Consider the following 25044-nt stretch of genomic DNA (forward strand, 5'->3'; position numbering starts at 1 on the left):
ATTGCCTTTTCTGTAAAATGCACAGCATATACATAGAGGCATACCTCCTTTTTATTAAAAATTTCAGAGTACATGGAGGTCCTATCAACATACATATTAAAGAGAGAAAACAACAAACCTTGTGTTAATGTCATTACTTGGCCTAGAAATCTCTTACTCTGGTTACAGAAGGGTAGATAACCTGAAAGGAGCTAAGAAAAATTAAAGATTTCAATGCCTGCTTGCATCAGTGCCTTGAAGCAAAAAGAAAAAAGGAGTATACAAGAAACAAATCGCCTGATACTCTATATCCTTGTAGATGTCTTCAGTTTAGGCCCATAAGACTGGAAAACTCATTACATCCACATTTTCAGGTTAATATAGCAGAAATAGTTCAAACAAATATTATTCCAGTTATATTCTTTATGAACATAAGCAAGACAGACAATTTATTTCTGAGATAAGCTAAATTAATTACACCAAATTATCCAATTAAGCTTATGCCATTATTAGAAGATTGTACTAGAGGCTAAGTTTAAATTGTAATGTTCATAATGATATTTCCATTTACACTGACATTTGTGTAAAGTGAATAGCTCTTGCCATTTAGTATGGAAATGTTTTATAATTGAAAATTCATGTTTGGTTGATAAAGGAATTTTCGTAAAAATGTACTTTTTGTAAATGCAGTTGAGAGAGAGCTGCCTCTGAAACTAGCACAGAGCATATGAAGATTCTGAAATGTTTTATTCTTGCAGTGTTATTAAAATATTGCATATTTGCAATTAAATAATGTTGTATAACTTTGGGCTCCTTTTACTAAGCTGCGTTAGGACATTTACGCGCGGAATAGCATGCACTACATTGCCACGCGCACTAGACGCAAACGCCAGCATTGAGTTGGCGTTAGTTCTAGCCGCATAGCACGCGGTAATACCCTGCTTGCGCTAAAACTGCTAGCGCACCTTAGTAAAAGGAGCCCTTAATGTATAATTATTCCTTAGATCTTAAAAACATCTGTGTGGTTGCTCTACTAACTTGTCTGGATGTATTTTTTAAAGTTGAGATTTAAAGCTTTTTCAGAAAAGTGTGTTGTCGATTATTTTTAGTCATAAAGTTTATTTCTAAATGATTAGAATATCTTCTAAACGTAATCTAAATCTTTATTTTTAACCTTCAGTGACATATATGAGAGTGTAGATTGCTGGTAGAAACAATGCCTTATGTAATTCTGAAGTTGCAGGGCTCTTTTTTGCTACTAAGTTTTGTTATTTTAAAATGAAAGAACACCATTTGGTTTCTTAATCATGCAGTATTTGGAATTTTGTGTTAACAGTTTATTAGATTTTTTTGAAGATGCTAACAAGTGGATAAAGCTATAAAGGTGAGCCAGTGGTTATAATGTATTTGGATTTATAGAAGGCTTTAACAAAATCCATCATGAAAGACTTCTTGGAAAATTAAAAAAGCATAGGAAGTTCTTGTAATGGTTTTGCTTGGGCCAGTTGTCCTTTTTTTAGAGTTGAAATTTCAGTTTTGCATGCCTTTCTTTGGGCCAAATCCTCATCTAGCACTTGTTCAAATAGGCCTTGGACTAGACCAGTGAAACCCATGGAGCTAAAATACATATACTGTACATATATAGTGATTTCTTCTTGATTTTCTGTTTTATTGTGAATATATTTTGCCTATTTTGTTGTGCCTGACAGTTTTGTTTTTTGAAATATGTTTTAAACAAATCTGTCATCTGTCTTATAAACTAGGGATTAATTCTTTGAATGTTTTGCATGTAGATAAGTGGCTGAATTAGTACAAGTTTCATACTTGTACCAATTCAATCATACAACCATTTTTCTCTCCATCTTACCAAATGCATAGCTCTATATTTCTTTATATTAAAGCTTAACTGCTGAGTATTCATTCTTCTCATTTTTGTAGATGACTTTTTATGCTTTCCACTCCCTCTGAGGTGTTCACTCTTTTTCAGATCTTCAGGCCATCTGCAAAATGGCACATTTTTCCTTCTAAACTTCTACCAATATCTCTCACACAAATACTGAACAGTATCGGTCCCAGCACAGATCTTCGAGAGTCCACTTTTCAACTCTTTTTCTTCCAAGCAAATTCCAGTTTATTAATGATAAAAACAACAGACTGTGGATGTGAATGTCCTGAAAGATGATTTTTATTTACTTTTCACAATAAAAATACAAATAAAAGGCTAAATTAGTAAACACGTATGATTGCCCTGACGGACTCTACACGGTCCGTGTTTTGATAAGACCGCCTTCCTCAGGGGTCCGGATGATGTAGAGTACAAAGATAAAAATATGAACTAAACCAGGGGTGTCCAATGTCGGTCCTCGAGGGCCGCAGTCCAGTCGGGTTTTCAGGATTTCCCCAATGAATATGCATGAGATCTATTTGCATGCACTGCTTTCAATGCATATTCATTGGGGAAATCCTGAAAACCCGACTGGACTGCGGCCCTCGAGGACCGACATTGGACACCCCTGAACTAAACAATGTACGTGTCTTTGAGCAGAAAACCTGAAAATGACTTGAAACGAACAGAGTGGCACATAAAATCGCAGTGAGATTTTATTAATTCTAATGTGAAAGAGACCAGGAAAATGGCTCTAAAAGAAATAACATCTTGGGAATGTGAACCCCCAACCTTTTTTGCACCAGGGACCAATTTCATGCAAAACAAGTTTTCCATGGACCAGGGGGTGGTAGGAGGGATTCATGTGCATAATCAATAAAATGCCTAATATATAATCTTCTAATTATTACATATATAATATGATTGTAATTATTACATTTTATATTATGCACTTTATTTCTATTTTTATTACATTGTAATATATACAATATATTAATACAACTCACTGTAATGTAGAATCAGTGAGAGCACTGAGTATGTTTCCCTGTAACTAGATGGTCACATCCCTAAGCCCAATAATTCTCATCTTTCTTCATTTCCCCTTGTGCACCATCTCTTTCCCTCTCACTCAGACACCGAGGCCCAACAATTCTCCCTTTCTATTCCCTCCCCCCCCACCTCAGCATCTCTTTCTCTCACCCTCCATTCTTCTGTCCTATGTCCCAAGTTCATGCTCCCCTTCCTCCCTCCATTCTGTGTCCCAAGTTCATGCCCCCTCCCTCCTTCCTCTTTCTATCCTTTGTCCGAAGTTTGTGCTCCCTCCCTTCCTCCTATGTCCCAGTGTACCTCCTCTTTCATATCCCAACATGCCCCTCTTTGTATTTCCCTCCCTCTGTTCTGTGTGCTAAGTTCATGCCTCCCTCCTTTTCTGGCTGGCTCCCTCCTCCCAGACGCACTTCTCTTCACAAAGCTGCAACCGCAGTTCCTACACATGCAAGGCAGGATTAACCAATAGGCCAAGCAGGCACGTGCCAAGGGCCCAAAATGGTCAGGAGGGCATCAAAATTGTTTTTTCCAAATGGCGATGGGCCCCTCCAGCATCGATCGGCAACACAGGCCTCCCCCTGATCGGCAACGCAGCCCCCCATCGATGGAAAGTAAGACAAGCAAGCAACGCGGGTAAGGCAATGGGAACTGTAATTGTGTAAGTGGTTCTGCTTGCCCAAAGGTTCCCTCTGACACAGCTTCCTGTTTCTGCCTGGGCACATAGTGGGGTGGGGCGGGGCAGGGGGCCCAGTGTAATTGTGTGCCTAGGGGCCCTCGACGAATTAATCCTGCCCTGCACATGTGGCCTGCAGCTGACACAGAAGCCTAGAAGGAAGGCTTCTGGGCCAACCGTGGGCAGCGTATAGGAGCCGCTGCTTGCGACTTTGTGAAGAGACATGTGACCAGGAGGAGAAAGCTGGCCAGAACCTGGGGACTGCCTGTAATGTAAATAAACATTTCTGTTTGGCCCAGTTCAGCACAGCCCATGGCCCAGTGCTGATCTGTGGTCCAGTGGTTGGGGACCCCTGCATTAATATATAGTTCTTTTACCTAGTATCTGGTATACATAATGGTTTATGTTCTTCCGGTGTGAAGACAGCAGTTATAAATTATGTATATACATTTGAGGATGATTCATTTTTTGAGGTTTTTATTGTACATTACATCTAAAATATTAATTGTGCTTTCTAAAACAGACCATGTGAAGGAGGGAAGATAATTTGACTGTAAATAACTTATTTTCCTGGAAATTCCTTTAGTGAGACACACAGATAGAGCTTTTGGTTTAGTATTGTGCCCTCTTCCTGGAATTTGAGCTGTACAAATACTATTTTATGCAGTTTCCATTAGAATTCAAGCTCTTTATTTTGAGAATAAGTGAAGGCCTCTGACATTCAAACTGTTCATCCTTGATTGTCTCTTAAAAACAATACATCCCTTTTACTAATGTGCGGTTAAATTTCCATTTACTGCATGGTAAACACAAAAAATACTGTGCTGTAAATACAGGGGTTGTGGCCACTTTGTGTCCTGCATTTATTGCATAGAAAGAAGGTTACTGTAAAGGTATCACATTACAGGTACTATTTGATTACACAGGAGCATCGGCAGTATTGGGTATTACATGTAACCCAGTGCCGGCCCTGACAATCAGTCAATAGTCTGAGAACCTGGGGAACTGAGTTCAATTCCCACTGCAGCTCCTTGTGACACTGGGCAAGTCACTTAACTCTCTATTGTACAGTTCTTAGATTGTGATTCCACTAGGGACAGAAAAAGTGCTTGCGTATAATAAATGTAAACTGCTTTGATTGTACCACAGAAAGGCGATATATCAAATCCCTTTACCCTTATCCTAAATAAACTCTGCCATAAGCTATGCAGCGCATCCCACTTCCTCCCACACAACCTTCCTGCCCTCCACCAAGTTGGACTCACCTGCACAAGTTCTGGCCTCTTATGAAAGCATCCTAAACCTTCTTCCAACTCCCCTACCCCAATTTGCCACACATACCCTGTGAACCTCTTTCTAGCTGCTAGACTCTAATTCACACACACCAACCCACAGTCCAAAACCCACCCACTTCCATAGAAGCCTCTTTCCCTACCTCAGAAGATTCACCCAGTGCTCTGCCCTTCCCCCACTCCCTGACCCATGCATGGGTCCTGACATCTTCTTGTGAAGCCACTGGCGACAGCAGTTCCTTTATACTGTTGCCCAGATTGGTGCCTCCTGAAAATTGGTATCTTCCCCTACTGGTTGTCTAACGTAATTACCTCTTGGCATCTACTGGTAGTGCCCTGAGACTACCATTAGGAGCAGGTGCCTTTTTTGCAGGAAGTTCTGACCTGAACGGCAGCAGATAAGGACTGCTGCCACTGGTGGCTACATGTGAATCAGGGTGTGTGAACTCGGAATCAAAGGGATGGGAGAGGATCTGGGAAGGTTGGAAAGAAGATTGGGAAGTCTGTGCAGGGGAAGTTCAACATGAAGGGGGAGGGTCCTATAAGAACAAGTAGGCAAGTGGTTTGTAATGATTTTTAGTGGCATTATTTCAATAATATCGTTGAAACTTGCTGACTGGATCTAATCAGTGACACTTATCTGGGTAGCAGGAGCTGCTACTCAGATAAATACTTTGGAATATCAGCTGATATTACATGGTCAGAACTAAGAAACGTTGCACATTCTACAGACTACTAATTTGGATCTCCAAGAACTAAATACGTTTTTGGAGAAGGAGAAGTTTCATATGGTCTTTCTGGTAACCCTTCTACCCCTCTAGAAAAAGAGAATTGGCTTTGCTGTTTAGATCTCAGTGAAGCCTGCATTTACATATCCATACTACCTGCTCACAGAACGTATCTCCGCTTCTGCATAGGTACCTGACACTTCCAGTACAAGATCTTGCCCTTCAGACTAGCTGCTGCTCCTCATATCTTCACAAAATGCCTAGTACAATAGACTCTCAGTTAACCAGCACCCATGGGGATTGATAGATGCCAGATAAATGTAATTTCTGGTTGCTTGAAAGTTACTATTAAAAATAGGCCTAACTAATATTATACCCCATACTATGCCATACCATAAACTGTTCCAGATAAGCTACCGAACGTGGTAGGCAAAGTGTGGGTGTATCCAGGTGTGGTAAGCCAAGCTTATATTTAAATTTCCACCAGAAATTGATTTTATTTTCATTTTTATTTAAAGTATTACAGTATTAGATTTTTTTCTGGTTGCATGACAGTTCTTGTTAATTATGTTCCAATTAACAGAGAGTTTACTGTAGTAGTTGCAGTAACCCTTTATTCATGAGGTTTTTATGTATTTCCTTACTTAGATGACTGGTTGATCAAGGCTTCTTCATCGTAAGCAGCTCAACATAGCCTAACCTCAATAGTTTGTCTCCTCGAGCTTCTAGGGTTTGCCATCAACTACTAAAAATCACACCTACATGCCGACTCAGACCTTGGAGTTCATAGGAGCACTCTTTAACACTATTCAAGGTTGAGTTTTGCTATCCAAGCAAAGGGTCGACAATCTCATTAAAACAATCTCCACCCTCAAACGCACTTACCAATGCCTGATATTATGCCTGCTTGGCCACATGGCATTGATAGTTCATATGACCCCATTTGCATGCCTTCACTTTAGAATTCCACAGTGGACCTTATAAACACAATGGTCCCAAATCACTGGATCTCTCTCTGCTTCAGTTTGTCATCCCAAATCTACGTCACTCTCTCCAATGGTGGATAGTAGCACAAAATCTTATGGCAAAATATCCCTTAAGTATTGATGTGTAGAATAGAGTTCTTTAATGTGATAATATGGGATGTAAAATTGATAAATAAGTCTATAGAATTATATATGTCCAAAAAGACATTTAAAACTCTTAAGTTCAAATTTTAGACAGTTTGGTATGTTTGTAAAGTATAATATAACTGAATTTTTCCGTGTGGTAATTGTGTTGACCAACTTGTGTATTTATTTCAAGGAAAATGGTCTATATTAGATAATGTTGATCTGTCGAGGATCAAAGCAATGAGAGGTTTTTTTAATGTTTGACAGTTATACACAGACAATAGTACTGTGAACATGTCACCTGTATAATTGCTTACACAAGAGGACAGATGTAGAGGGAGCTGGGCTTAGTTCTATTCTTTCCATGCCTATTTTTGTCTCTTCCTGTTATCTGTAGTTTTGCAGCCTGACCTCAGAATATCAAGAGGGCATCAACACATCCAATTACTGTCTGGGAAAATAGTATGACCTTATTTCTCTTTTTACTCTCTAAGTGTCTTGCCTTTTAGTTTTACCGAACATACATACAGCTATGGAGGTGAAAACTCATCATTGTGCAGAGATCCACGCGTTCAAAATTTACTGTGTTTTCTATATAATTGGAATACATTAGTATTGCAAATGCAGCCTTTTGTTCACTGGTTCTGTAGTTGTCTTTTCATGAATTCCTAGCTCACTATTTTTGAACTAAATACAATTTCAAAGAATAAAAAGATTGATAAGCATCAATTTTAGTTTCTATATGTAGAAATAAGGGTCAACAAATAAGTTGTTTAATTAGTGTTTTCCAAGTTGTGGTTCATAAGTGCAAATGAGCTCTCAAAGCCCACATTTAGGATCATGACCTGAGTGGGCAAAATAAAATTACCAGCCATCTCTTCCACCGAGCGCCTACATGGACTCCATGGAGGGTGGGAGATGATGACATTGGCAGCTGTGACGCTTTTAGAAGGCTGGGAACAGCAGCACAGAAGAAAGGTTGGCCTCCAGAGTCAGATGCTGCTGTGGCTATGAAAATGGGGTCCTGGCCATAGAAAGATTGATAAACACTGTTGTACTTAATACGTAAAGTTTATTTGTTGGCTTTTATTTCTGTGTGTCAAAGTGGGCTAACATGGCAACCACACTCATTTCATTGTGGTAACTGTAACAATATTTCTTGAAGATTTTTTGGGCCCGACAGGTTTACTCCTGTCAGTTTGGGCTTTCTACTAAATTGGAACTGACCTCTATTGGACTACAGTGCCAGAAGCTTTTCTTCACAACTACCTGGGGATTTTTCCTCTCCTTTATAATCCTTCTAAATTTACATCTCTGTTATTTCAGTGAAAGTTCATGGCTGGGAAAGAACATATTAAAGATCCTTACAGAATCCTGCAGAGAAATCATAGGCCCTACAACAAGCTACTAGGGGGTTATTGTATAAGTGGGTGCCTCCTTTTAGGCATCCCAGCTCTATGTGGTGAGAGCATAGTCTGTAATGGCTCCCAGGTTCCATTATAGAATATCAACGTATCAATGCTTTTTACATTTAGGTATCTACAATTACACTTGCCACAGATGTGGTGTAACTGCAGGCACCCAATTGTGGCAAGGGCAAGTATAACTTATAGTATTCTGTAAGTTGTATGTACAAGTGGCAGCATCATCCATGTCCCTCCCATGCCATCCATGTGAACATCCCCCTTGCATTTATACACTATGGACTAGATCCAGTAAATGGCACTCAAAAATCATCATGGAAAAAAAAATCAGCACTCGATACTATTCCACAATGGGCATTCAAAGATGAGCTCCTGTTAGAGAATGGCATTGAGTGCCGATTTGAGTGCCAGGACTTACATCTGCTAAAACCAGGTATAATACCTGGTGCCCAATTTGGGCACACATCCCTGGTATTCTGTAATGCTTCTGATCCACCTATACGCTTCCCAAGCCCACACCCTCTTTTGGGCTGCGTGCTATGGGACTTGGGGGCACATTGTTATCGAACAGCATGTAGCAAGATATGTGAGAAATTATTGGCACTAATTAGCTCGTTATAAATATTTAGTTGGGCACACATCTTGGATCAGCACCCAAATATTGTTGCCCGAGTTGAATGCTATATATAGAATCCGGGGTATGTACTTATGTGCATAAGTGTACAGTCACCTGTGAAAGTGACAGTTTTCTGTACATTTATGCACTTAAGTAATATGTACATGTGGGGTGCCCAGTTATAGAATTGTCTTTTAGGCATCGTTATTGTAAAATAGACTATGACGATGGGGCTGTGAATGTTGCCTTTACTTCACCTTAGCCATGGCAAACCTGGGGAGTACAAGACCTAACTTAGGAACTGAACCTAAATCTTCAAGGCAGTACTTACCTAAATGTCTTTGGGTTTTTTTGTGTTTTGTTTTTTTTAGGTGAAAAGAGATTGACTAACAGAGCAACTCTTTGGTATGTTGCCATTTCCCTGAAGAATGTAGAGAAGATCCTTGAAGTTCCCCCAATTCATGTAAGTCTAGAGCATTTTAATTTAATACAGATTTTAATTTTTAGTGCAAAAGGCATATGAGTCTTGAACCAGTGGGTTATTCTCCTTTACTTGCACTTTTGTAGAAGACATCATCTACCTTTTTCTCTTGGCTCTGCCTCTTGCATCTCTAGGCTGTGCCTCATCTTCTCAATTTTTTTCCTTTTGCACACAAATTCAAATGTGTCTTTCTGATTTAGATTTTTTATTTTCGGGTCTTCATCCAAACTGTGAGGCTTGTGGTGCTCCAGAGGTTCCTAGTTTGACTGGGACAGCTCTGCCTAGGAGCAGACATAGATTCTGTGGACAGAAGTGTGTAGCTGGGAGGGCAACCCTTTTACAGGGAACCTGCCTGGCCAGCTTACCGTAACACTGTTCTCTGAGTGAAAAAATATTTCCTCCTATTGGTTTTAAAAGTATTTCCCTGTCCTGTAACTTCATCGAGTGTCCCCTAATCTTTGTAATTTTTGATGAAGTGAAAAATCAATCCACTTGTACCCGTTTTACTCCACTCAGGATTTTGTAGACTTCAATCATATCTCCCTTCAACCTTCTCTTTTCCAAGCTGAAGAGCCCTAACCTTTTTAGTCTTTCCTCATATGAGAGAAGTTCCATCCCCTTTATCATCTTGTTCGCTCTTCTTTGAACCTTTTCTAGCGCTGCTATATCTTTCTTGAGATAAGGAGACCAGAATTGAACGCAATATTCGGTACTCTAATATTCCTGAAGCCCGCCTTGGGAGTTGCTAATTTGTCGATTGTCTGCCTCCATAAGTACTGGCAAGTTGGAGTTCTGATTCTTTGGCCAGCCTTTCTGAGAGTGACATTTTCAAGTTTTGTGCACTTTGCTCCAGGGAGTCTTTTGCTGATATGCCCCACAATGTTCATGCTGGCTGTGTCTCCTTGTTGTTTTTGGTTTATTATGTTTGCTAACCCTGTTTCGATTGTTCATGGTTGTTATACTTGTACATTTTCATGATATGAGCAGATTAGACTTGTTACTTGGGGAGTTTCCCCATACTCCTCCCCTTTCTGTGTCCTGTACAAGTATGATTGTCTGCTTTTGTACCATCTGGAAGTCAGATGGCAGTCCTGAGGTAACGGGGGAAGATAAAAAAATATGTAAAAGAGATCTCGTGAGATGGGATACATAATCCACTAGTTCAGGAATAGAGTGTAGATTTACAAGAAAGAAGATTAGCAAAAGTAAGAACCTAATCTTTCCTTCGTTATCAGGTTTCCATGTTAGCTTTTAGATTTAATTATTTAAAGCACCATGTCTTAAAGGATCTGGGCCTTTTAACTGAATGCTTTTGGAGTGTTAGGCTGCAGTATCCACAGTAAGCTAGCTTATTGCTGTCTTTACTCTCCTTCCTATGTTGGTCTCCTAAAGAACAGTTCTGTGGTTAGCTAAGTTAGGGGTCCTTTTATTAAAGCGTGTTAGCTGATTTAGCGCACGCTAAACACTAACACGTCCATTATATCATATGGACGTGTTGGCGTGTAGCATGCACTAATATTTAGCGTTCGCTAAAATAAGCTAGCGCGCCCTTAGTAAAAGAGGGGGTTAGTTAGTTACTCAAAAGGTTTCCTTGCAATATTCTGTAGTTAGAATATGGTTCAACAACTCAAGTGAACAAGGGGCCATAGTTAAGACCTTCTCTGTTGGTGTATCTTAGTTATTCCTAATGTCCGGTTTGGATCAATAGATTTTTTTAATCCTGTCTAAATAGATAAATCTGCATCTAGATGAAATTTATCTCTCTCTCTATATATATAATTTCTTTTCTTTTTTTTTTGTTAAATTAGGGATAAACATTTTGTCACTCTTTTTGAAGTAAATTTCCAAGTTAGAAATACAAAATTAATTTTTATTTTAAGCCTCTATATAGGTTTCAGCACACATTTGCATTTGACTACATATGAGATATCACACATTTGAGTGACTTATTTTATTATTTACTAAGCAAAGCCCACTCTATAAATGGCATTCGCAATGTTGTTATAATTACATTCAGGTAAAAAGTAGCACCACAGAGTAGATGAGAGAGCTGGATTTAGATTTATTTCTATTTATAATGTCATTCTGTTACATCCCTTCTGGATTCCATACGCTAGGTATTCAATCCCCACCTACAGTCTGGGTGTTGCAGAAATTCACATCTTTTCTGAACACATGCTGCACTCCCCCTAGTGTTAGAATCAGTTTTCAATTTCTGCAAGCAGTCTGAGCAGAAGTTTTTTGCTGTTGCTCTGCTTCTCTTTCTTATTTTTTCACTTAAACTTCGTTTCTCGGTGGTTTCAGTGCCTTGAGACCCCTCACAGGTGGTCTGCTGTTTGGAGAAAAGGACGCAGTCCTGCAGAGCTGAACTGTAGTTTCACACAGAAACTCTGGTGGATCTGTGGATCCAGCCTGCTGTGTGCCTGGAGTCTTTTCCCATGGAAGTCTGCTGGCCGGTGATTCCGTCACAGGTTTCTAGCACAGGCTGTGTGCATCTGGACAGAAACTCACCTGGGTTTCAAAGCGCAGGCTGCCTTTCCCGCCCCCTAACCGTGTGGCACCCATCCTACCATTTCACTGCTGCAGGGGGATGGTCGGCATGGCAGGAGGGAGTGGACATCCCTCCTACAATTTTTTTCTTGCATGGTGGGTGGGGGACAGCATGGTAGGAGGGAATGGGCATACCTCCTGTTAATTTTTGCTAACATGGGGAGTGATTCCCGGTGCCGCATTCATCGGAACTCGTCAGGGAGGGCAGTCATTGGGTGGGGGGCAGATATTGTGCGTGTTAAAGGCGCACAATATCTGCCCCTATTAATAAAAAAGATTTCCTGCCCCAAACAGTTGAGTGGCAGGAGGTTTTCTCTGCCTCTCTCCTGTTCAGACTTCCCATGCCAGCTCTTTGCATGTGAGAGTCGCTTGGGAGAGTTGGGGATTATGACGAACCTCTGCGTGATTCATTTGCATGCAAACTTTTTAGTGCATGAATAGCTCTTTTTGAATCTGCCAAAATTCGGATTGGAGCAGACTCACACGGTCTTACTGATCCTCTTTAGTGCATCTGGGCCTGTGTCCTGGTGGGCCAATCCAGTTATTTCTCTCTGCTGTGGCTATGATTGAGTAATTTATTGTCACATAATACATTTTTTGTAGTCCTTTTTAAAAATAGAATACTATAAATACTACATTACTTTTTCTGGAGAAATAGGCAGCCAGTACTTTTCAAGATTCTAATTCCAAGAAAAATGAAGATTTCAACATGCAGCCAGTCTTCTATAATGAGAGAGAAGAAAGACCCAACTAGAGCTTTCTTTTAATTCGCCAGTGAGAAAACAAGACTCAGTCCCTTTTGTTTCTGCTTAAGTTTCAAGTTTTATTAAAATTTGTTATCTGGCTTGTCAATTTTCTAAGCAGCTTAAAATAATAAGGGATATTATAAATGGAAATTTCTGTTATCAGCTCAAAAGAAGCTTGTTTCATCATAAAAAGAAATGTCTCTAAGCTCACTGGGACAACTGACAAGAAAAACAGACTGTAAAAATATACCAGTTACAAGCTTGATATTTGGAATGTGTCTAGACTATAATCTCATGCTTAAATTCATTATATTTTCCATGAAATATAATTTATCTGTGCTATCTTAAAAGCTTCAATCAAATATTAGGCTGGGGGGAGGGGGGAGCAGAAATACTGAAAGAGCATTAGATCTAAGCTAATTCATATTTAGATTTTATATTTGCATGTTTAATCATTTGTATAATAATTCTACCTTGTGTATAAGAGCAAGCTCATTGTTCTTTAGGCTTTACAGTATCTGCTCCTTTTTTTCCTCATGTAGTCAAATCATTTGGGCCTGTATGTAACACAATAATTTCCACAGTTGGACACTTTGACATCCCAAGCTTTATAACTCTAGAAAAGACTAAACAAACAGAAAACCATCCATTTTTCCTCTTGCCTTCATCTGATAGCTATGGAGGTGATTTTAGAAAGGTCAGTTGCCTTTTGCACTTGTGAAGTGACATAAATATATAAGTAAGGATTTGAAGGGGTTATATTCTGCAGGTGATGGCAGAACTCAAAAGTATACCTATTTCTATATATTTCAGTGACAATACTTCAGTGACAGTGCAACTTCAAAAAAGTCCCTATAGGGATTTATATGTGCCCTGTGCAACTGCTTGTTTGGACTTTTTGCTTGAAGGGATGATGGAGGGGAATTGTGCTTGGATCAAAAATGCACCAAAAATTAGAGTTTTTGCTGAGCCTCTTAATTGGCTCCCCTCAGATGTACAGTTTTGCAAAGTCCACTGCTTACTTGTATAGGAAGTGACTCATATTTACTTCTTTAGTTATAGTTACAGACTTGATATACCACCAAACAGTATACACTTTTACGAAATGATGTCTACAAGATCAGGGGGAAAGGCCCTAACTCAGAGTTTGAAGGTTAAAAGCTTGTCAGAAGAGCCATATAAGGATGTCTAATAAATACAATAGGGAAAGGGGAAAGAATTTGATATACCACCTTTCTGTGGTTACAGTCAAAGTGGTTTACATGTTATATACGAGTATAGGCACTTATTTTGTAACTGAGGCAATGGAGAGTAAATTGATTTGCCAGAGTCACAAGGAAAGATACTAAACGGAATCTGATTTTCATTTCTGTAGTTTGTTCTTATAAACTTTGTTGTCTGGTTTGACTCTTTGATCTTTAATGAAAAGTATCCCCACAATATTTTTAGCAGTCCCAGTGTACTAAAGTTTAATGTTTGACTAAAATCATGGTGATGGATAGCCCAATGGCTATGATTCATGTTCTGGTTTATGATGTAATGGGGTCATCTTACCTCAAATTCTTCCATGTGAATAGAATGCTTTAATAAATCTATTTTCTCTTATTCCAGGCATTCTCAGCACAGGTCCTTGGGGACTACAAACAGGTCTGGTTTTCAGAGTAACAATACGCACATTTAACCTCGTTTTTAGACAAAGCATATTACATAACTTTCTCATAAACTACTCAAAATATACCGCTTACTAACCGAAATACTGTGCATAATTTTAGCTTTCAAATATTTGCATTTGAAAATCAGCTTTAAACATGATTCTGCTTGGAGATTTTATATTTAAATTTGCTTTCATAACACCATGTGTGAGATGTATAAACATCTCATGTGCAGAGTTTGAAATAACATCCTTTTTCATGCATGCTGAAGCCAAATTGCTTTTTTCTCTGAGTTTATCAAAATGTTTTCTATTGAGATAATGGGGAAAACACTTGAATGTGGCATGGGCAGAGTGGCTGGGAAGTTATGGAAAGACTTGGACACTTTGCAGCTTCTAAGAAAAGTTCATGGGTATTCTGTTTTATGTACTGTATATTTGCATGGAAAAAACAGAACTAATAATTCAACAGTTCTATTGAAATCAAATTGTAGGCAGAACATGTGATTTTCAAACTCTGTTTCTTGTTTATTTGTGCATTTTAAAACTTATTTCCAATGCAATAGGTGAGACATTCTAGACAAGTGGGTAGTGTCCCCATGGCTGCGTGCCATTTGCAGAAGGAGTCCAGTTCAGATTTTTCTCTGTGCCTCTTCTGTACTTCACAGAGTTCCTTAGCTCCACCTACAGTTTTTCCTATTTGCATGCGTGCTTGCAGGAGTGTGTTTGTTCAGCACTCCACATTTTATTATTTTATTTGGTGTCCTTAGTCCTTTTTCTTTGGGATTCTTGTTCTTGGAGCGTTTCTTCCACTTTCCTGCATTGAGAACACACAGACATATGTCTGTAGCTGACAGGCCAATCCCAGTGGGTACCTGTTAGCTAGCCTGCTTAGTTTTCTTTGGAACTTGGGACTATCCCTGAAGTTGTCTCACCTATTGTTAAGCAGGGGTTCAGCGCAGGCTGTTACGTGCCCTTAGGAGTCTCGGTGGTGTCTCTCAGGGTGCCGGCTGCATCTTTTCACCTCCACCCGTCCTGGTGCTTACAAGCACCAGGACAAGTCTATTGGTCCGCAGGTGTGGAGGTGCAGTCGGGCATAGGGTCTGACTGAACCTAAGCTCGAAGATCAGCATTGCAGAGGCATCCCCAACATGAGGCAGTGATTTTCTGATCCAGCTACTGTAGAGAGCTGAGGCAGGTTACAGCACAGATCCACAAACAGGTCACAGTGAGTGAAGGCTGTCGCAGCCTGTGAGGTGAATTGGGGGAATTTTGAAAACTGGGGTTTTTAAGGTTTCTCTATGTCTCCTTGTGTTCCCCCACCTGAAAAATCCTAAAATTGCCATTTTTTAACTTTACTAAATGTGAAAAATATTGCAATTTTGGTGCAAATTTCATAGTAGAGGCTATCTTGGATTTTTAGCAATATTTTGTTCAGTAGCTCCCTGCTTCTCAAAAACTGCAATTTTTGCCTCAAATCTTGTTGGGATGGAGTCCTTAGGCTCTCCTAATGTGAATTCTTGCCAGGATTATGCAAATTAGGCACTTCAGGAGCGTGGCGCAGCTGGGAGGGGTGGCAGTGCATAGCTTAGCCTCTCCCCTGGTCAAGCAGGTGACAACATGCTTGGCTAACCCAGTGGAGCGGCCTTCTTTATTTTGGGGACTCGGCATTGCTGATAGTTCTGTGGTCCCTCCGCAACCTAAGAAACGCATGGTTAAATCATCAGAGGGTGACTATGCGCCCCTGGAGACTTTCTCAGAGTTTCTGAAACAGTTGTGAAAAAAAAAATTTCAAAGCAGGCGTTCTTCCCCTGTACAGTCCCGCTCTGCATCCACTGCATATCTCCGTGGCATTGCTTCTATGAGCATGGCCTTTTCTCAGTCAGCCACTGTTCCTGATCTGCCTATTCCTGATCCTTATACTGCTGACCAGCTTGCTGACCTCTTATTTCAAGATGCAGCATTTCCAAGGATGCGGGACAAGGAACTGTATACTGTATCTTTGGATCCTTCAGGGCCTCTAGGACCTGGGGACAATCCCACAAGTCTGTGCTTATTTCTGAGTCTTTGCAGGAATTGCATTTGGTCACTCAGCCAGCTCTGTCCTCTTCTTCCTCCTGGCTTTGTGATGGGCACTCGCAATTTTCCACCTTTCCCTGGCACCCTTTTATGGACATTTTAATATCAGAGCAATGTGACTATCCACAATGTGCTCTTGTGTTAGTGAGGGCCATGTCTCGCGTCTACCCTCTAGTACTGCAAGTTTTGGATCAGCCTAGAGTGCCTAATTGCACCTCTCTTCCCAGGGAAAGTGCTGTGATATTTACAGATATGCAGGACCACCATGTGGACATGGTCCTCCAAAGGCTTTTTGATGCAGCTGCTTTGGGCTTTCAGGCTGCTTTGGCTGCCTCATAAGACCATAACATAAAAATAGCCTTACTTGGTGAGACCAATGGTCCATCTAGCCCAGTTTCCCGTCTTCACGGTGGCCAATCCAGGTTACAAGTATCTGGCCAAAACCCAAATTCTAGTGCAATTTGTCTAGTGATCCTGAATGCTAGGTTTAATCATCTGATCCTGCAAGTTACTTACAGAATGATGTCAATCATTTTTTGAACACTGCCTTTTTCCCAGGGAGCTGCTCATGCCCCCTCAGTTTTTTTCTGAAAGCAAGTTGCTCAGAAGTGTTTACCATACCATATCAACTCTTGTATCTCGCAAATGTCAGCAAGGAATCATTGCAGTTTACACAATATTAAAATTACTACAGAATTCCAGCCACCCTCTTGATGTCTGTGACTTTGGTTTCAGACAAGGATTGGATCTTAAAACTTTTCTTCAAAAACAGATCCAAGGACTTCCTGGGATACCATATCCAGATATTTCCTGATGTCTCCAGAGAGGCTCAAAAAATAAGAAGAGAATTTTTAATGTTGAAACCTGGAGTGACTCAAATAGGGGGTCTTTTCTTTTTGAGATATCCATGCAAATGTGTAGTCAGATACCATTCTTTAAAATATGTTTTTACAGATCCATCTCATTTGATAAGTTTTCTCTCAATGAAACGTCTTGAGAATGGAACAATAACTGTGCCTAATAATAAGGATTAGTTCTCTGTGCTGCAGTAGTTATACGTCTTTCTTAGATAAATACAGTCAAACCTCGGTTTACGAGTGCACTGGTTTGCGAGTGTTTTGGAAGACGAGCAAAACATTCGTAAAATCGGTGCCTTGGAAAGCGAGTTTGACTCAATTTACGAGTGCCACAACCCGCGATCTGGCATCCCCCCCCCAGCGATCCGGCATCCCCCCCCCCCACTCAAGTCATCCCCCTGCGATCTTACATGCTTCCCCGAGCACCAAATCGATATCCCTTACCCCGATTGGGCACCGGCACTAGCACCAACGCACAGGACGTGCCGGTGCCCGAAGATCCTCCCTCTTCTGTGCTGGGCTGGGGCGGTGCATTGGCAATCCTTCCTCTTGCTTGTGCTGGGCTGGACTGGGCTTTGAGCATTTGTGCATGCTCAAAGCCTTCTGGTCTCGCTCTCTGAGATTCTCAGATTCAGAATCTCGGAGAGAGCGAGACCAGAAGGCCTTGAGCTTGCGCAAATGCTCAAGGCCCAGCCCAGCACAAGCAAGAGGAAGGATCGCCGATGCACCGCCCAGCCCAGCACAGAAGAGGGAGGATCTTCGGGCACCGGCACCAGCATATCCTCTGCGTTGGTGCTGGTGCCGGTGCCCAATCAGGGTAAGGGATATCGTTTTGGTACTCGGGGGAGCATGTAAGATCGCGGGGGGGATGATGACTCGAGCGGGGGGGGGGATGCCGGATCACTGGGGGGGATGCCGGATCACTGGGGGGGATGCCAGATAGTTGGGGGGGTATGGAGCAGCGGCCATGGCCTCAAGGGGGATCCAAGACTTAAAGAGTAGAGAGATTAAACTCACATACAGTGGAACCTTGGTTTACGAGCATAATTCATTCCAGAAGTGTGCTCGTAAACCAAATTGCTCGTATATCAAAGCGAGTTTCCCCATAGGAATGAATGTAAACTCGCTTTGATTCGTTCCACCAAACCCCCCTGTTTGGTGGAACAAATCAAAGCGAGTTTACATTCATTCCTATGGGGAAACTCGCTTTGATATACGAGCAATTTGGTTTACGAGCATACTTCTGGAACGAATTATGCTTGTAAACCAAGGTTCCACTGTATGTGAATTTAATCTCTCCACTCTTTAAGTCTTGGATCCGAGATTGGAGGACTAGTGTGTGATCAATTGAGCTTATTTTATGTGTTTTTATTTTAATAATTTGATGTATCTTTCAAGTTTTGAAAGTTAATTTAAGTTAATATGGTTTGATTACACTTTTCTGTACAAGATGTTTATGTTTGGCAATTGTTTAAAATTGTATAAATAAATATATATATAAAAAAATTACTACAGAGACAGATATTACAAAGAAATTGCAGGGGACTGCATGGGAATGGGTCAATGCATTGAGGAAAAAAGTGTTTGTAGAAGGCTGCCTGGGAGATTGCTCTGCTCTGCTCTGTTCTGTGGTTTTATTATTTTCAGATATTTTTTTTCTAAGTGTTCAGTTGAAGGTTTGGTACCCAGAAATTACCACTTGTTGGGACCTCTGACTGGGAGAAGACACAGACTCATGTTTTAGAAATCTGCTGCTAGCAGGATCAGCCCTCGGAGAAACCTAGCTAGCCAGCCTGCTTTTGTATTTTTTTTAGCTCAGGGGTGTAGCTGCTCACATCCCTAATTTATCAGTAGCTTTAACGCAGGCTGTTTAACAGTGGGCCCACTGCATGATCCTCTCCCCCGTAATGGAGATGAAGTTTTCCAGGGGTTGAGGCTCAGTCCTACTTAGGTCCAACTGGCAGGCTGAAGAACAAGTTCATATTGCTAAACTGTAAGGCAGAGTTATTCTCCATTTGTCCCAGCTGCATTCCTAAGCTGAAGCAGGCAGGCATTTGTTACAGAGAGTAAGGCTATTATAGTCTATGGGGAAAATTGGGGAAGATCTCCAAAAGTGAAATTTAAAGGTTTCTGCAGCCAGAGCCAAGGTCCCCCACCCTTTCCCTGCTATTTTTGTATTTCAGGCTGTTTTTTGTGTGATTTTACTGGCATCAGCCATCTTGTATTTTAAACAGTTTTTTTAAATTCTAAAGTCTCCATCTGCCTCAAAAGCCCCTTGATTTTACTGATTTATAGGGATGAAGCCCCATGCCTTCTTACCCCTATATCATGCCAGGGTCCCACGTGTGGCGGAAGCCTTGGGCTCAACCTCCTCTGAATCCTCCAAGGCTGGTGATCCACAGGAGATGCAGTCCCAAGGGAAAACATCCTTTCCAGAACTCTCTGAAAGTGCATTGGCTTAGCGCAAATGTGCAGTGGCTGCAGAGCCCAGGAGGACCTCAAGACCTTCAGTTCAAGGCTTCACCCTGAATTTTGTGAGCCTTATCTGGCATGCCTGTTGAACTGCCGAGGGTCTTCAGTGTCTGTGTTCAGCTTGAAGGAGGCCAGGAGAACTCCCCTCAGTATGATTTTACTTCTAACTGTCATCAGCATTTGAATGTCTTTCTCATATCTTCCCCTCTCTCCTCTCTTTTTGAGTATTCCCGCCTAGATCTTTTGCTTTCTTCTTACAGGGCTATTCTGAAAACAATTCTCTGGGCCATCTTAATTCTCTCTCTACTTACCTTGTACCCTGTCCCAATCTACCACTAGATCACCAGATGGGGGACAGGGTACAGGGCAGGGTGGTGGGCAGAATTTTTTTTACTTGGGTTTTCCTCCTCTGCAGGGGGGTGCGTCTTATGGAGCAAAAAATACTGTATATCCATATTTTGTTATTTTTGGTCTTTTAAAAAATATGCTGGCTTTTACTAAACCATGATAGAGGTTTCTACCACGGGCTGTCAAGGTAAATGCTCTGGCACTCATAGAATTCCTATGACGTCTCTAAACAGATGCAATACAGGAGAAGAAAGTTCCTGCAACTCAAGCCTCGTGTCCTGTCTGGGGGGCTTTATTCTTTCTTAAATTCCCATGTAAGTGCCTGGTGACTTATGAGAATAATAAGTATATTTTTGTTGAGCCAGCTCAATTGGAAATATTTCTTCAAGGTAAATCCAAAATAGACACTTTACCTATAACAAGTTTAGAGGTTGAGAATAAGTGAAGCGATATAGAAAGAGATTAGGATGATATAATTTTTTCCTTTATTGAAGTGATTCCTTTAGGTGATATTCAGCCCCAATAATGTGGACTTAATAAATACTTTAACTTTGGAGTAATTTTATGTAGAATTTTGTATAATTGCCTGAAGTTACTATATGTTGTAACAAATGAATAAATTCATAAAATAAAATAATAATTCCTATGAGCATCGGAGCATTTACCTCACTGGCCTGCAGTAGAAATCTCTACTGCGATTTTGTAAAAGGAGCCCTAAGACAATTCATTGAATTACAGAAAACTATTAGCTTTCTGCTTTCTGATTAAAAAAAAAATATATTTCAGTGGTGGCCAGAGGTCATTGCTGTCTTAGCTGGGCCTATTGACTTATTTAAATCCAAGGTTTTTGCATTTTTTCAATTTTTGTGCCCACTATTTGAACTCCCTTTCACAATGTTACTTTACTGATTGCACAAATAAAATAACTTTATTCAGCTTTTTCATCAAGCTATTTTCAAGCACTCAGAATATGTGACATACTCAGGATGCCTCTTATGTTTTTCTTCTTAGTATGAAAAACAAGAACAAGAGGAGGAAGGGAAAAAACGGTATGAAGCTCAAAAACTAGAACGACTGGAAACCAAGCACAGAGCTGATGATGTTATTCTGCCTATTGTTAATCCAGGTGAACTGCATTCATTAATAAAATCTCTTAACCCCCCTTTTACAAAGCTGTCCTGCAAACTCTCTAGCGCCCATTAAATCCCTATGGGCATCGGAGCGATTACTGCAGCTTTGTAAAAAGAGCCCTTAATAAGTAAGTTCCCTCTCCACCTTTTGATGTTAATCCTGAGAAATAAGGTCTTATGAACCCATGATGCAATTCCTATGTGCTCCATTAAATGAAAGGACTCCAGAAGTTATTTGAACATTGAATGTGAGATGACTGTATGGTTTGTTAAAGGAAATGCTGTCTTTATAGATGTTGAGAAGATGAAAAGGATTGATGACTAACAGCCTGTTTTACAAAGCCACGTTAGCGGCTGCCACGCGGCAACAGTTCCAAAGCCCTTTAAATCTCTATGTGCTTCGGGGCCATTACCGCGCAGCAGCCGGTAGCACGACTTTGTAAAACAGGCCCTAAGTCTTTGGTTATGGAAAGATTAAAAGGAGCTTGTAGTTTTATTTTAGAAAAGTGTTGTGCAGAAATAGACCAAAAAATTTTGGTCATACTATTTTGTTGAACTTAGGTGATACATTTCTTTTAGGAGCTACTCTGCTTTCATAAAGTCAAAGCAAAATAAGCTGGTCAAAGCAAAAGATGTAATTTCCTTAGCGTCCCTCCAGACCAGTCTAAATACATGGATCTATTCTCTCCTTCCAGCAGACTGAGACTATGGAGTCAGTGATGTTGCTACATTAGTATTCTATTTGGCTAGTAGAGAATCAGTATTTCTTATGTTCTTATTTCTCAGTCTCCAGCATATGGTGAGCAGTATCCTGTGCAGCCTGGATACTGAGACCTGGTAGAAGGAAGATGACCAATGATGTTATTCTGGAAACCGCACCTTCAAAAAGGTGCGGATTGATGAAAAGATGATGGAAAAAACAGGATGGAGTTGGTCCAGGGGAAGGCTACTAAAATGGTCACTGCTCTTCATCATAAAGCATATGTTGACAGATTTAAATATCTCAATATATATACTTTGGAGGAAAGTCAGAAGAGGGGGGAATTTGAAAGAGATTTTAAATACCTATGTGGCATAAATGCGCATGAGGCAAGTCTCTTTCAATTGAAAGAAAACTGTGGAATGAGGGGACATAGGTTGAAGGTGAAAGGGGATAGATTTCAGAAGTAACCTAAGAAAATACTTTTTCACAGAAAGGGTGCAGCGCTCTGTGCGTCTGGTAGCGCGATAGAAGCGAGAATGCAAAAGCGGTAACACGATTATTATGGGAGACTTCAACTATCCCGGGATAGATTTGAGTCTTGGAAGCTCCAAATGCGCCAGAGAGACTGGATTCCTGGAGGCTATACAGGATTGCTTCATGGATCAACTTGTTAGAGAACTGACGAGAGGGAATGCCACTCTGGACCTAATCCTAAATGGGCTAAGAGGGCCTGTGAAGGAAGTGGAAGTAATGAGACCATTGGGAAACAGCAATCACAATATGATCAAGTTTAAAATTGAAGTAGGAATACCGAAGGGAAAAAGAACCATAGCGACAACTTTTAACTTCAAGAAAGGAAACTACAAAGCGATGAGAGAAATGGAACGAAGAAACTTAGGAACACCTCAAAGAAATGGCAGACTGTAGAGCAAGCCTGGTCTTTATTCAAGGACACACGGTGATCAAGGCGCAAAATCTGCATATCCCAAAATTCAGAAATGGGTGCAAAAAGAATCGAACAAAAGACCCGGTGTGGATAACCAAAGAAGTGAAGAAAGCGATAGAGGATAAGAAGAATTCATTCAGGAAATGGAAAAAGGACAAAACTGAGGAGAATTAGAAAGAGCACAGGAAGTATCAAAAAGATTGTCACCGAGTGGTTAGAAAAGCCAAAAGAAAATATGAAGAAAGGCTAGCCAAGGAAACACAAAATTTCAAACTGTTCTTCAGATATGTTAAAGGGAAGCAGCCAGCTAGGGAGGAGGTGGGACCACTGGATGACGGAGACAGGAAGGGAGTGGTGAAGGAGGAGAAAGAGGTCGCTGAAAGACTTAACATGTTCTTCTCGTCTGTATTTACAAAAGAGGAAACATCCAACATACCGGAACCTGAGCAAATCTTCAAAGGAGACCAAACAGATAAACTAGCATCCATGGAAATAAGCCTTGAAGACATACGCAGGCAGATAGAAAAATTAAAAACTGACAAATTGCCGGCCCGGACAGAATCCACCCAAGGATTCTGAAAGAACTTAAGGAGGAAATAGCGGAACTACTACAGCAAATTGCAATCTATCCCTGAAAACAGGAGTGATCCCGGAGGATTGGAAGATAGCCAATGTTACACTCATCTTTAAAAAGGGATGAAGAGGTGACACGGGGAACTACAGACCAGTAAGTCTGACCTCGGTTCCGGGGAAAATGGCGGAAGCGCTGATAAAAGACAGCATCGATAAGCATTTTGAAATAAATAAACTTCTAATCACAAGCCAACATGGCCTCTGCAAGGGGAGATCGTGCCTAACGAACTTACTGCACTTCTTCAAAGGAATTAACAAATGGATGGACAAAGAGGACCCCATAGACATCGTATATTTAGATTTCCAAAAAGCCTTTGACAAGGTACCCCATGAATGCCTACTTCGGAAACTGAAGAACCATGGGGTGAAAGGAGATGTACACAGTTGGATCAGAAATTAGTTGGCAGGTAGGAAGCAGAGGGTAGGAATGAAGGTCCACTATTCGGACTGGAGGAGGGTCACGAGTGGAGCTCCACAGGGTTCGGTGCTCGGACCGCTGCTATTCAATATGTTTATAAATGATATAGAAACAGGGACAAAGTGTGAAATAATAAAATTTGCAGAACAACACCAAACTATTTAGTGGTGCTCGGAGTAAAGAGGATTGCGAAGAATTACAAAGGGACCTGAACAAGCTAGGGGAATGGGCGACAAGATGGCAGATGAAGTTCAATGTAGAGAAATGTAAAGTTTTGCATGTAGGAAGCAAAAAATTTACGATGGGAGGGATATTATTGAGTGACAATACCCAAGAAAGGGACTTGGGGGTAATAATGGACAAGACAATGAAGCCATCAGCACAGTGCGCAACGGCTGCCAAGAGAGCGAATAGAATGCTAGGTATAATCAAGAAGGGTATTACAACCAGAACGAAAGAAGTTATCCAACCGTTGTATCGGGAGATGGTGCATCCGCATCTGGAGTACTGCGTCCAATATTGGTCGCCGTACCTTAAGAAGGATATGGCGATACTCGAGAATGTTCAGAGGAGAGCGACACATTTCATAAAGGGTATGGAAAACCTTTCATACACTGAGAGACTGGAAAAACTGGGGCTCTTTTCCCTGGAGAAGAGAAGACTTAGAGGGGACATGATTGAGACCTATAAGATCATGAAGGGCATAGAGAAAGTGGAGAGGGACAGATTCTTCAAACTCTCAAAAACTACAAAAACAAGAGGGCATTCGGACAAGTTGAAAGGGGACAGATTCAAAACCAATGCTAGGAAGTTTTTCTTCACCCAACGGGGTGGTGGACACCTGGAATGCGCTTCCAGAGGGCGTGATAGAACAAAGTATGGTGTTAGGGTTCAAGAAGTGATTGGACAATTTTCTGAAGGAAAAGGGGATAGAAGGGTATAGATAGAGGACTACTGTACAAGTCCTGGACCTGTTGCCGGCCGCGCGAGCGGACTACTGGGCACGATGGACCTCTGGTCTGACCCAGCAGAGGCACTTCTTATGTTCTTAGTAGTAATAGAATGCTTGGAATGGCCTCCTGTGGAAGTGGTGGAGACATAAAGTGTATCAGAATTCAAGAAAGCTTGGTACGAGTATGTTGGATCTATAAGGGAAAAGAGGGGATTGTAGATGGTTAGGCAGACTAGATGCCATATGGTCTTTATCTGCCTTCATTTTTCTATATTGGTATAATTTTTTCTATATTGGTATAGTTTATAAATATACTTGGTGC

At 40.9% G+C, this 25044-nt stretch overlaps 1 protein-coding gene across 4 annotated transcripts in view; it reads left to right on the forward strand.

Annotated features, from left to right (window-relative positions):
* The window catches only part of ACOT7 (acyl-CoA thioesterase 7), a 147275-nt gene that overhangs the window by 30693 nt on the left and 91538 nt on the right, over positions 1-25044 (forward strand). For 3 of the 4 annotated variants that reach the window (XR_004537126.1, XM_033922497.1, XM_033922496.1), the window contains 3 exons: positions 9128-9219; positions 14145-14180; positions 20952-21066. Coding sequence is in view for 3 of the 4 variants with exons in the window: in XM_033922497.1 (XP_033778388.1) it covers positions 9128-9219; positions 14145-14180; positions 20952-21066 (243 nt within the window). In the remaining variant the exon portion in view is untranslated. The remainder of the gene's footprint in view (positions 1-9127; positions 9220-14144; positions 14181-20951; positions 21067-25044) is intronic. The other variant, XM_033922498.1, reaches the window with a different exon arrangement.

The sequence above is a fragment of the Geotrypetes seraphini genome, chromosome 15, assembly GCF_902459505.1.
Source record: "Geotrypetes seraphini chromosome 15, aGeoSer1.1, whole genome shotgun sequence".
Classification (NCBI taxonomy): domain Eukaryota; kingdom Metazoa; phylum Chordata; class Amphibia; order Gymnophiona; family Dermophiidae; genus Geotrypetes; species Geotrypetes seraphini.